Source organism: Chanos chanos, chromosome 8 (genome assembly GCF_902362185.1).
Source record: "Chanos chanos chromosome 8, fChaCha1.1, whole genome shotgun sequence".
Classification (NCBI taxonomy): domain Eukaryota; kingdom Metazoa; phylum Chordata; class Actinopteri; order Gonorynchiformes; family Chanidae; genus Chanos; species Chanos chanos.
The window spans coordinates 32,888,585-32,901,182 of NC_044502.1; the positions used below are offsets into that span (position 1 = coordinate 32,888,585).

General features: G+C 38.4%; 2 protein-coding genes across 2 annotated transcripts; both read left to right on the forward strand.

Annotated features, from left to right (window-relative positions):
- Nucleotides 1–2,314: 2,314 nt before the first annotated feature.
- On the forward strand, nucleotides 2,315–7,660 carry sema4aa (sema domain, immunoglobulin domain (Ig), transmembrane domain (TM) and short cytoplasmic domain, (semaphorin) 4Aa). The gene is made up of 13 exons (XM_030783120.1): nucleotides 2,315–2,333; nucleotides 2,717–2,877; nucleotides 3,606–3,704; nucleotides 3,810–3,906; nucleotides 4,139–4,261; nucleotides 4,577–4,704; nucleotides 4,836–5,011; nucleotides 5,131–5,272; nucleotides 5,423–5,606; nucleotides 5,690–5,805; nucleotides 6,097–6,260; nucleotides 6,474–6,565; nucleotides 7,008–7,660. Exons 1-13 carry the CDS (start codon nucleotides 2,315–2,317, stop codon nucleotides 7,658–7,660), a joined length of 2,154 nt encoding a protein of 717 aa, XP_030638980.1.
- A 730-nt stretch (nucleotides 7,661–8,390) lies between these two features.
- si:dkey-7j14.6 (membrane-spanning 4-domains subfamily A member 4A) lies at nucleotides 8,391–12,334 on the forward strand. The gene is made up of 7 exons (XM_030781778.1): nucleotides 8,391–8,488; nucleotides 8,905–9,109; nucleotides 10,565–10,666; nucleotides 10,937–10,993; nucleotides 11,270–11,425; nucleotides 11,627–11,746; nucleotides 11,942–12,334. The coding sequence occupies exons 2-7, from the start codon at nucleotides 8,936–8,938 to the stop codon at nucleotides 12,047–12,049; spliced, it is 717 nt and encodes a 238-aa protein (XP_030637638.1). The 5' UTR covers nucleotides 8,391–8,488; nucleotides 8,905–8,935; the 3' UTR covers nucleotides 12,050–12,334.
- Nucleotides 12,335–12,598: the final 264 nt, after the last annotated feature.

Sequence of the window (12,598 nt, forward strand, 5' to 3'; positions counted from 1 at the left end):
TGGAAGCTCGTGCAATTCGCCTTGATTCACCACCCACTGATGCTAGGAGACGATGAAGTGCAGTGATGAGCAGAATTAGCTCTGCAGCCAATAGAACGTGGCCAGTTGTGCTATTTGTCACCACGACCCACCTGCCGTTATCACAGACATTCAAACTCATGACCTCAGTGATGAGCCACAGTGCAAGTACTAGCACATTTAATATTTACCGCATGTAAAGAATCTGAAGCTGAAGTCTTTACAAATCACCATCATCATAGGTAAGCATGCAGCTAACAAGTGCAGCTGCCATTCCTCATAAGACCTATAGTCTTGCCATATGTTTTAAGATATAGACCCGAAAGTAAAATTTTACACCTGAAGTCAAGGGCTCAAAAAGTTTGAACTTACTGCAGATTCACTTTGAATTAACAGCAAGTTTCATGAGGTGTGATGCACAAAGAGATTAAATATGCTATTATTTACACATTTCCTTCAAAGTCCATGCTTGCAGGTCACGATGTGTGACCAGATTCTGGGTTGATTTTGGTGGTAGTGATGCTAAACGATGAGCTCCATTAGCTTGCATGGAACCCACTTAAAACCGATCTTCCTAAGTTGATGAACACCATGCACTTTTAAAACATTGCAGAAATTCATGCTGAAGTTCAGCCAAATGAGGTTGCCTAAAGAAAATGACCTGCTTTAAGAGAATCAGCTGCCATACACATTTAGAAAGTTTTCATGTTTTCTCCCCCCCAAAATCGAACTCTGCATTCAAGAGTTACTAACCTCTCTTGCACTTTTGTTAAGGTCGCAGAAAGACAAGATGGGTACAGAAAGGGTACAGTTATCCAAGAAAATAAAGGATATAGTAAAGGATGGGTAAAACCTGCAATATTTTGCTGTAGGCACATATTTATTCACATAAGTAGAATGTCACATATTCACAAAATACAACATAAAGAAAAGTTACCTATTAATTTTTCCCTAAAAACAGTCTGAACACATTAAGATTTTCTCAGATTAAGGATTATCTAAAATTTTGAGGATATTTTTTTTTGAACAGAGATTCCTGTTCTGTATTTGTGAAACAGGAGCCTCTGTTGAAAGGTCGCACTTGTCAATCCATTACCCTCTTTAGACCTCATTATACCACATTTTAAATAGTATTTTTGGGAGGTACACTCGACTGTTTACTGGCACTTGTGTAATCTATTATTAAATTAATTTGATAACGTACTTTGTTTTAGCATATATGAATAAATACTTCAATATTTTAATACAAATATATTTAATTTAATGTGGAATAAACATGATCAGTATTTGATAGAAAGATATGAAAACGTATTGCAATATACAACGACTCAAAAGTTCTAAGCTACACACGCCTCTGCTTCCCCTTCAGTCACAGGAAGTGTGATGATATACATGCTCTGGAACGATACCTGACCGTTTTCTGTTCTTCCGAAGAGCGCGGCCTCAGCATGGCACGTCTGAGGCTAGTTTTGATCATTTCTGTTTTACTGGAGGTTATGGGTGTCTGCAATGGTTTGTCATCACCTCGAACATCTTTTGTCTTTGGTTAGTAAAACTATGAATGTTCTCTCTTTTCTTACTAATCTTATTCATGCAGTGCTTGTTGGGTTGGATTCCATTTCTTCATTTTCTTGCTGTGTATCTTGCTGGTGTATGGCATTTTTGTTCATAAGACATGTGTTTGACATTGCATGAAGTCCTACCTTTTGTCTCTTGAAAGTGTTAAAGTAGTAGTGCATTGTAGTGTTTTTTTTATATATTGTTTTTTATATTTCACAATATTACATAAAGCATCATTTCAGGTCAACTAAATCCAAAATATATAAATGATCCGCACATGGGAAATGTACATATGAAACTTTATTAAAGCAGTTTTAAGGTATTCATGTGTATAGGTCAACTGAAGATCTCTGTAGGAAGCACAGAATGATAACGTCACTGATTGGAGTTTTTTTTTTTTTTTTTTTTTTTAAAGGGGAGCTTATATTTTCAGATGAAGTTTGTTTATGCCCCTTTCTCAGTCTTTGGTATAATGGATGTGCATCTTATTTTGCACATTGCATGCTCCTCTCTTGATCACCATCGCATTTGGCCTATAAACTCTGAGAAGAGTGTAAAGAGCACTGACATTTGCTGCCTGGCCTTGTGGGAGAAATACAGAGAAAATAACTCAGGGCCACCATGTGCATCACAGGAAACTGGATGATGAAAGCTGCTATAGATGAGAGTTACTGGTATTGCATGGTTGAAAAAATACACAGTGGCTCTTAACTGGAACACAATGTTACCTTAAGACATGGATAACTGTGCTGCAGGTGAAGTCCTCTGCTAGTTAAGATCTTTACTTAAAGGCATTTACTTTTTGCAAGAAGCTGTTCTCGCTGGGATCTCGTTTCACATAAATAACAGGCTAGTGTATTTCCAGTCCGACAGTGGTTACATGCTCTGATGTAATCATGTTTAACAGGTATGCTTGCAAAACAAATTAACAGTGTCGAAATTGTGAGAATTTGCCTCCTCGCTACTGGACACACACTCGTTTCAAAATTCCTTTCAATTTTAAAAATGCCATTAGATTTGCTCATTCCCGTCGTGCTCCATCTGTAACGTAACGGACAAGTAAGAAAATTTTGGTCTGACTGAATCATTGCCTTTGACGCAAACCATAAGTAAGCAAGTTTTAATTCCCCTTTCTCAGGAAGCGCCGGTAGATTTGTTGCCCGTTTCACAAGACCTGATGTGAGAAATACCACTACGCTTTTACTAAGTGCAGAAGGTGACACCTTGTTTGTGGGAGCCCGTGATGCAGTGCTTTCACTTGATGTGAGTCAACCTGACAAACTCACACTGATAAACAAGGTGAGCACTGCTTCCATGTCACTTTCAGTGAACTGCGAGAGATGCACAGAATGTTTCCACCACTTATTTGGTAAACCACAAAACAAGACATGTGACAAAAAAATTCACAACACAAACACAAAACAAGACGTGACAAAAAAATTCACACAAGCCAGCTGCTTTCTGTTGCTTTGGTGTTGCATATTTTTCCCAAAAGATTTGCTCAAACAGTTCATCTCTTTCAATTTTTTTCTTTTCTAATATTGTTTTAGTTTCAGTGTTTTGAATAAAATTTTCAGTATTAATTATGTAATATCCATGATTATCTGCAATATACTGTATGTATCATTACTGGACTTTATCACATTGTAATCATTACCAAGATAAACCATTAGATTTGAATCACAGAAAACATGGAGCTGATAAATATTGTAAAGTGTATAAGTGTATTGTCAAATATGAGTATGCTACCTCAAATGTCTGTCTTTGTTCTTTCTCTCCTCATTATTGCTGACTTAATTTGGTGATTCGGACTTATCATCTCCTCCTCCAGTTTGATTGGAAAGCACCCCCAAACACTGGCATTTGTTCAATGGATAATTACAAGGTATATCAAATTAACTGACTTTAGTGTGATCATCTGCACTGATATTACCATGGTAAAAGTACTACATATTTTGGGTGATTTTTCATTTTGAATTTTACCCAGACCACTGATATTTGTGGAAAATTCTTTTCTCTCTTTTCAGAAATATTGTTTCAATTACATCCGGGTATTGCAATTCCTCAATTCTACTCATCTTTATGTCTGCGGAACCTCTGCTTTCAAGCCACACGACACAATAATTGTAAGAAGCCAAACCCCACATCTTCCAGCCACATTTTATCAATTCAGTCTGTAAAATATAATTGGAACATATGTAACATATGACTTTTTCTCTGTATCTCTTCAGAACACAGAGGCAAACAGCAATGTTAAAATAGAAGGAAAGGAGGCCAAAGATCGCTGTCCACATCACCCAAACCAAAGGAACACAGCTGTCGCTGTTGGTAAGAGGCTCAGCAGAAACAGTTTTGATGGGATTAAAATCTGCTTATTTTCTTGCACCATCTTCTTTATAAACATCTGCGTTCAATTAAATGGGGGCATTCAACTTAAGCTTGTACTCCTCAGTTTGCATATTTCTAAGGTCCTTGTACCGGTGATTTGTAGTAGGATTCAGGTAGTTTAATTCTATCAGCGTCCTGAAGGTCATTTTGAACTGTGTACTTCTGCCCACAGATGGAGAGCTGTATATGGGTACAGTGTCTGGATTCTGGGGAAACAAAGCAGTCATCTCACGCTACTTTAGTAAAGATGGGCGGAAAGACATAAGTCTTGAAAATTCTTTAGGATCACTGATTGGTTTGTGTCTTTCTTTGGTCTACTGATGGAATAAGTTTGATGTGATATGTATACATGTAGAAAACAATCTAAACTTTTGGGACGTTCAGCCTGAAACAAAGAGGGAAAAGCACTGACAATACCCACGCTACGGGAGAAAAGCTAAATATTTAGCAGATATATTTAAAAATCAGTATGGATCGATATAAGATGACTTAAGTCTCTTTTTCATTTGCTCCAAGTGTTTTATACACCATACTGACTGTTGGTCTTTTACATGTTAAGAACTTCTAATACTAATGGTTTAACATGTCTTTAATATTCCTTCTTATTCAGAGCCAACTTTCATCAGTTCCTCCTTCATCCCGAGTGAGGGAAAGGTGTATTTCTTCCTGACGGAGACTGCCAAAGAATACAGTTTTATGGATCAGCTTACTGTGCCTCGTGTGGCCCAAGTCTGCACGGTAAAACCCTCCCTCTGTATAGCCCATCTAAGCATATGCATTTAGGTTCTGTTTGTAAATGAGTTATAAACATTAGTCTTCTGCTTGAGCAATGTACAAATTTCATTAAAAAAAGTGTTTTATTGAGCTAGGACGACAATGGGGGAATGCGCATTCTTCAGAAACACTGGACAACTTTTGCCAAGGCACAGCTTGTGTGCAAGCCAGAGAAAGAACTGCCCTTCGGTGTGCTAGAAGACATGGTGACCCTGCCAAATGAAGAGTCTCCTGATGACACATTGTTCTATGGTGTCTTCAGATCCCAGTGGTTAGTATGAAGCCCTCTAAATTACAAATATTCATGGCCATGCAATAGGAAGGTTATGGGTACACAGTTGACTCTGTTTGACTAGTTGCCTCTCTCTCTCATGCTGTTTCCTGAGCCAGGTCTTTGGTTTCTGAACAGTCAGCAGTCTGTGCTTTCCGGCTTGGAGACATAAAAGCAGTCTTCTCAGACGAATATAGGACATTAGATAGAAGTTCCAACCAGTGGAGCTCTCAACCAATCAAGCATAATGTACTGGGCAAGGTAAAGTGCCATTACATGTTGAAGACTATGAAGGAGACTGTGAAGATCCAAGCTTTTATGGCATTTTTTGTCAATTTATGAGTTATGTAAAATGATTATTTTACTAATCTGTACCTTGCAGATTAGTATAATACACTTCTTATTTTTCAGTGTGGGTCACATAACGACAATGATTTAAATATAGTAAAGACAACCTTCCTGACTGCGAGAAATGTAGAAGCTGTGGGCCAAAAAGTAACCCTCATGTCAACAGAGCACCTCTATAGCCGGATGGCAGCACAAACCACCCAGGCTGCCAATGGCCACAATTTCACTGTGCTCTTCCTGCTTAGTGGTAGGACTCACCACCTATAAGAGGCTTTATCCAACCTATTTTTTCTCCTCTGTATATTAATGTTCATCTTGTTTGCTATTCAGAATCTGGATTCCTTCACAAAGTTGTCTTGCTGGAGAGTGGACCTCACATTATAGAGGAAATTCAAGTCTTCAAGCCACCGCAGATCATGAAAAACATCCTTCTCTCTGTCACTAAGGCACTGTATCATTTTTTTTTTCATTCATCAAGTGCTCTGTTGCTTTTCTTTTTCAACTATTTGTCCTTGTTGAGGTGTGATCAGCAAACGATTTATAGGGGGATGAGGGGGGAATGCCATCCCCCTTGTTGGGAAAATGACCAAAATGCACCCCCCTTCTTAACCTGCCATCCCTCTGTATACTCTGTAGAGTAGTGTCAGTGACCATTGGGCCATCCCCTCTGTTAAATAATAACAAAATCACCTACTGGGTGTGAATATTATTTGTCTGTTTGGATTTTTTTTTTACAGGGTGTGGTTTTTGTGGGGACCTCCGATGGTGTGTCCCGCGTGCCTGTTTCTAACTGCTCGTTTTACTTATCATGTTCTGAGTGTGTACTGGCTCAGGATCCATTTTGTGGCTGGGATCCTGCTACCAGTGTTTGCACAACTGTGTCCTCCATCCAGGCTAATCTGTAAGCACTCTTATTATAATTTCTTCTCTCATCACTTGGTGCCACTGCTAGCTCTAATGAGCTTCACAGAAGTACTGAGCACTGAAACTGTGTAGACGCTGACTAAACGTAGACACAGATGGCTTTGAAGTACAGGATGGAGAAATTACGGGTATTATTTTGATTTTGTTCTTGAATGCGAGTCATGATACAATTACTATGGTTGATATTCAGAGCTCAGGATGTGGAGCATGGCAACATCACTGAACAGTGTAAAGACTTAGAGAGAGGCCATTCTATGACTGTCCCAAGAAAAACTATTTCAGGTATGTTTATTCTAAATTTTTATTTTCATTTGTCACAAACTATAAAGCTCATGGTGAGTGAAATATTTTCCATAGTTCAGGAGATTCTAATCAAAGGACTAGTTATGCCAAATGTTCATTTGTTTCAATCACCACCATCACATCTTGTAAAACAAAATAAGGGCCTTGTGGTTACTTGACTATTTGAATTAGTTGTGCAGGTATTGAAATGTGTATAGTGGAGAGAAGATCTATTTTGAGAAGAGTACACAGCGTCATCAAACAGACCTAACACAACCAGCCCACAGCCCTATCTGGCAAATGGTATTGGTAATACCTTTTGTTCCTAGACCACCCAGACCTGCACACGGCTTCTGAACTAAATTGAACTGAACTGGATTTCTCCAACTGAACGCCTCAACATATAATTTGTACCTTTAATTATTAATACTCTCTCCTACAGTGGTTTTGTCTGAGCGGGTAATTTTGCCATGTCAATCAAGATCCAAACTGGCTACACTGAGCTGGAGGTCCGAGAACAACAGCATTGACCAAAAGAACTACATTCAGAGTGAGGATGGGAGTCTTATGTTCCTGGCCAGCCCTGCGACTCTGGGGACCTACAGCTGCATCTCTACTGAGAGAGGCTTCCATCAAATCTTGGCAATCTTCTCACTGAGCCAAAGTGTCTCTCCCCGTGCAATGGTGTCCCCAGGCAAACCAAATCACAACACACCAAATTCAGAGCCAGGAACTCCATCTGAGACTGGGCAAACAACAGATATGGAAATTGTGCCAGAGTCAGATATAATAGGTGGTCATAATGAAGAATCAGTTGACTCAGAAACCACAGATGAAAATAAAGAGCATTTTCACTCTACAGTTGGTGGAGCAGCCTCTGATCCAAAAACAACAGGACAAACACAAAATTCTGGATTAAAACCAGTAACAGAAGCAAAGAGTTACTATCGTGAACTGGTGACGGTTACTCTGCTTTTCTGCATTTGTCTCTGTATGCTCCTTTTCAGTGGATTCCACTGGTGGAAGTGGAGGAGAATAAGTAATACTGGTCCACAGCTCATCCCTGTGAAAGAGTTTGAGGTAAAACAATCTTAGGTTTAAGATACCTCTATGCAGACTAAGGATGTATGCCTATATTAAGATGCATAACTTTACCTTAAGAGGAAAATTACATCTCTTGCACGGATGTTTAAAAGGTTCAGTAAAGACTTTTTAGTGACTCATTAGAACTACTGTCACCATGAATTGGTAACAGTCAGCTAAGGCTGTTTTTTTTTTTTCCAAAAAGGAGGGCTTAACCATGTGACAACAACTGCTTAGCACTTTTAAAATTCATTAAATCTTGTCATCTTTGTTCATATTTTAATATAGTATTTTTAAGAATGACAGGCAGCTTGAGTGACAGACTTTTAAGGGTGTGTGTGTGTGTGTCTGAGTGTGTGAGAGAAATAATATTCCAAACGTTTTATCAAAAAGTTGCTGTAACTCACAAATAAATTATATAATCACTCCTTTAAATCACTCGATATATGACTCTTTCATTTTTACACCTCCTGTATGTTCATTGTAAACCATCATTTATCCAATGGCTTACATCACATTCAGCCAAGTATTGTACATGGTAAATTGGTGAATGTCCTATGCGCTATACAGCATATTTTTTTAACACCATAGATGAGACAGAGAAGTGTCTGTGGCAGAAAGACAGTATGTACCTCTACATTGGTAAATGAGGTGTTGCTTACTCCCTATTGTCAAAATAATCATTGTCTCAAATGGGTTAAGAAGGAGGAGTCAAGTTCAACTTCCCGTAAAAATAAATTAAAAAAAAAAAACTTCCGTGAAGAATTTTGGTGCGGACTATTTGTGATCGACCCAACAGATAAAATCGACTAACTCTTCGCAGTCACCATCTCATCAAGGGTAAGAAAACGTATATCGCAATCCACTTGTTGTTTTCAGTTGGCTGCTTTTTTCAGAAAAAGCGTACAACTGTGGCCAGTTTTAACTGCGCCAGTGTAGTTACAGGAAGTAACAGTTGCTGCTGGTTTTTGTCTAGCTGAAGAACATGCTTAGCGAACCAGTAAAATTTAGAGTCTCCAAATTTTTGCTGTTTGTTATAAGAAAAAGAACCATTAACGCGATATGTATGTTACATAACTGTTGCCATTGTCTCCGTTACGTTATTTGCACCTGTTATGTTCACCTCTTGAAATGTTTGTATTGGTATCGAAAACAAAGGAACTAAAATAACATTAACGGGGATCTGAAGCTGTCAGATGTTCTTTATGATAGAGATGGAACGCATCCTAAAATAATGCTTGTTAACTCTTTTTAAGCGTTTGCTGTTGGTGAATCAGCAGAAGCAAAATGCCAGCTTCGGTTACAACCACGGCCCACGGTGTGCGTGTTGTCACTCATATATACCCATTAGACGAGAAGACAGAAACTTCCGTAACCGGTGGGATTAAAGTACATTCATCAAAACCGAAACTTTCAGAAATGACAAGGATGTTCTTTCGCGGGCAGCCGGAAATTCTTGGGGTAAGATCAAGAATAACATACTCTCTGTAAATGGTCTCATCGGCCCGGTTAACTCCAAAACTTAAATGGTAAAAATAAATCAGTTCAGACTGGAACACACTGAATAAATCCATGCCTTGATATCTAAATTCTTAGCTCTTGCATAAGATTAGGTTGCCTACAGACTGTGATGCTCTCCAAAGGGAAGTTGAGCTATAAGTCCAACATGGGAAGTCCAAGTGTGGACTGCCCCTTTGAAAACCCCATAGTGGGCCCAGTGGAGAAACAGAGCTGTGGGATTTGTCTGGACTGGCCCAAGTGCCGTTTGCCCTTCTGGGTTTTGTATGGGCTTGGCATTGCTTGCATTGACTGTATCCAGAATGCCCATAGTGGGCCACGATGGGTCTTACTGCTGGGATGGCTAGTAGTAGTAAACATACCTAATTGACTAGGTAATTGTTAGCACAAATGTCTCACCGAATTTGTCTCACAAGAAGGAAGATTATAACTGGATCACTTTCAGCTACAGTTTGAATGTACCAAAGCAGATAAATGGGATTATTAAAGATATGGGATTACATCTTTTCACAGCCACACTGCTCTGAACATCATGAGGGTCTGGCCATATTGGGATTTGTCTAACGTTTTAGGTTCCAGAGCAGACAAATCAGATCTTCATTCTGCCAGACTTATAAATGTATAATGTGTCCAGCTGACAGGATCACGTCCAGGTGCCAAGTACAAATGTGTGTGTTTTTAACCAAGTCATGCATATAATTGAATTGACTCCTGTCACTTTCTTCACCTACCTCATTCTACAAGAATACATTTTTGCATCAAGTTAAACTGTAATTCATAGGCTATGTTAATATCAAATGTAAATAGGTCAGTGAGACAAGTCATATGTTAACAAATATTTGCATATTTTTGAAGAATTAGATGTTACATATAAATAATGCTGCAAAAATGATAAAAGTTGAAATAATTTGTAGTATTTAGAACTTAATGATAAAGTGATGGCCTTGGAGAAATGAGATCAGTCCCTCTTGGTCGCAATCATGAGAAGTCAGGGGTCTCTGATTTGGCTGGGGTCATCAATCATACTATGCATAATGGTACAGCAATAACTGACATTAAATTTTTTCTCCTATAAATCATTAAGTCATCATGACTTTGTATAAAAAAATTATGCTTGAAAGAGGGGCTTTGTTGTTTTACATTTAATTCTATTTGAATGAGAAAAAAAGTGATGTGAAATAAGAAGTGCATTGTACATCCGTCTATAATAAATGAGCACTGTTGTCTTTCCAAAATGAGTAGAAATAATCTACTCCAAAAATTCATGCACCATTTTACATGCAACATTCCATGTGATTTTGGCTTATGAAAGGAGCTTTGACAATATACTGCCTACTTTAAAGCCTTCACCATTTCTTAAAGGTGAGGTTGATCTCTAACTGCGTTTTGTTATTTCAGATTGTCCAGATCTTTACTGGATTGCTGATGGTGGTAATTGGCATAAACACAGCCATCGCCTCCACTTTACTTTGGGAAATTCCTGTTGGTCTTGGAATAGCAGTGAGTATTACAAGCTTGGTGAAACAAATATTGCTTTTTTTTCTTTTTTTTTAGAAAGGGAACATGGATTAAAAAAAAAATCAAAATTCAGTTATTTTAAAATAGTTTAATCTGCAAAACAGTGATTGTAGTACTCTTTAGATTATTCATTATGTACTAAATAGTGAGTGTTTTTGGTTGCAACATTGCAAAATTTGATTGAATGTAATCAATCAATGAATGTAAAAAGCAAACAAACATATTAATGACGCTTTGGATTTTACCTTACAGTGCATTATCTCAGGATCTGTATCGGTGGCTGCACGTCGAGGGACAAATTCCCACCTGGTAAATTGACTGATTACAGAGTAGAACAACGTGAAAACAACACAAACAGTTTCTATCAACAGGAACACACGCATGTTAACATTAACAGAATACAAAGATCTAAAAAAAATTTGGTATACCTCTTTTTCAGCTTTCATCACATGTTGACAGGTATCATGTAACTCCCCTGAGTTTCTTTTGAATGTCCTTTTTTGGTTTTTTGTCAGGCTTAGAAAACATAACATCTAAAAGCAGTTCTTTTAAAATGGGCATCACTGGTTCTGTTTCCCTGTCCAGATCAAAGGTACCTTTGCCATGAACATCATCAGCTCTGTGCTAGCTTTGGCAGGTGTGGTGTACTTCTGTATTGCATTAAGTGACAGACCAGAATCAAGTGGCTGCAAGGAGTATCGTTATTCCTGGAATTGCCAGTGGATGTTTATACGCTACATGGTCAGTATAACCATCACCTGTCACACTTGTGAGTGCAGAAGGCCAGTATGTTCAAAATAAAGGTTGATATAATTTAAAATAATAGTTTGTCATTTCTTAATATATCTCTGAGTGTTAAACGTGTGATCGCGTCTTGTCCTAAGCAGCAGGAAAAGGGGTTTTGGGCACACAGGAAGTGAACACTTATACTTTATTTTCTAGAATATGCTGGATGGAATCAAAGGCCTGCTGCTTACCTTGGCTGTGCTGGAAATCTGTGTCTCTGTCTCACTATCAGTCTTCTCTGCCAAAGCCATTCGTCGTACCTCGGAGCCTGAATCCGTAAGCAATTTTTTTTGTATGCTTTGACAGCAGTTTAGCTGTAAAAGCAACTGATGCTAATATTATACTAATACTCTTAATCCCATACCAGTAAAGCTGGTATTTTGAAATGGTTAGTGTCTTTTCCACTGGCTGTCAGAAGAGTAATTCCTCAGTCATGGTAAACTCATTAACTAAATGTTTTACTCCTTGTAGGTGCCACTGACAGACCCAGAGAGTGATGAGGACTCTCACTACAGCAGTAAATCCAAACTGGTGAACGATTGTGCTGTTCCTCTAAATCCACCAAGCTATGAGCCATGAGTGGGGGGGGGGAATTATGTGGCTATTGTTTAGTCTTAGCACTTTTATCACATTTCATTTTACTGACATCACCAGGTTGATTTTAATCAACTACTATATTCTCAAGAGGCCGAAGGCGTTAAATTACCTTTACTATATCCTACCGTATCAGACCTATATGCTCTTTTTTAATTACCACTGTTATGGTAATGTGCTGCAAGCTGTTCCTTCACACTAAGCCAAGATGTAAAACACTGTTTAAGGCTTCTACTGAATAAAGTCTCTATGCAAACCCTTTGTATTGGTTATTGCAAGCTACTAATGACTCCTGACTTTAAAGTTCAGTATAGAGCCTCATCTGCTGTCAACTTAGCATTCCCGGCAGGTGAAATACCCCCCCCCCCCCCAAACACACACACACACACACACACACACACAACATGATTTTTAAACATGCTCTCCTCATAATATAAAATGTTGCAAGACCTTCATCTTTCAGTGCAAACTTTAGACTGCAGATGCACTACCTGATATTCTTATTTCAACTTTCACAAACATGAAATCTACACA

What these genes read in the sequence shown, in the direction of transcription:
- sema4aa (XM_030783120.1), top strand. An exon ending in GGTGTCTTCAGATCCCAGTG is followed by an intron (nt 5,012 to 5,130) that starts GTTAGTATGAAG and finishes TTCCTGAGCCAG; the next exon opens with GTCTTTGGTTTCTGAACAGT. An exon ending in TCCTTCTCTCTGTCACTAAG is followed by an intron (nt 5,806 to 6,096) that starts GCACTGTATCAT and finishes TTTTTTTTACAG; the next exon opens with GGTGTGGTTTTTGTGGGGAC.
- si:dkey-7j14.6 (XM_030781778.1), top strand. Translation starts at nt 8,936, where the DNA reads ATGCCAGCTTCGGTTACAACCACGGCCCACGGTGTGCGTGTTGTCACT. An exon ending in GGATGTTTATACGCTACATG is followed by an intron (nt 11,426 to 11,626) that starts GTCAGTATAACC and finishes TTTATTTTCTAG; the next exon opens with AATATGCTGGATGGAATCAA. An exon ending in GTACCTCGGAGCCTGAATCC is followed by an intron (nt 11,747 to 11,941) that starts GTAAGCAATTTT and finishes TACTCCTTGTAG; the next exon opens with GTGCCACTGACAGACCCAGA.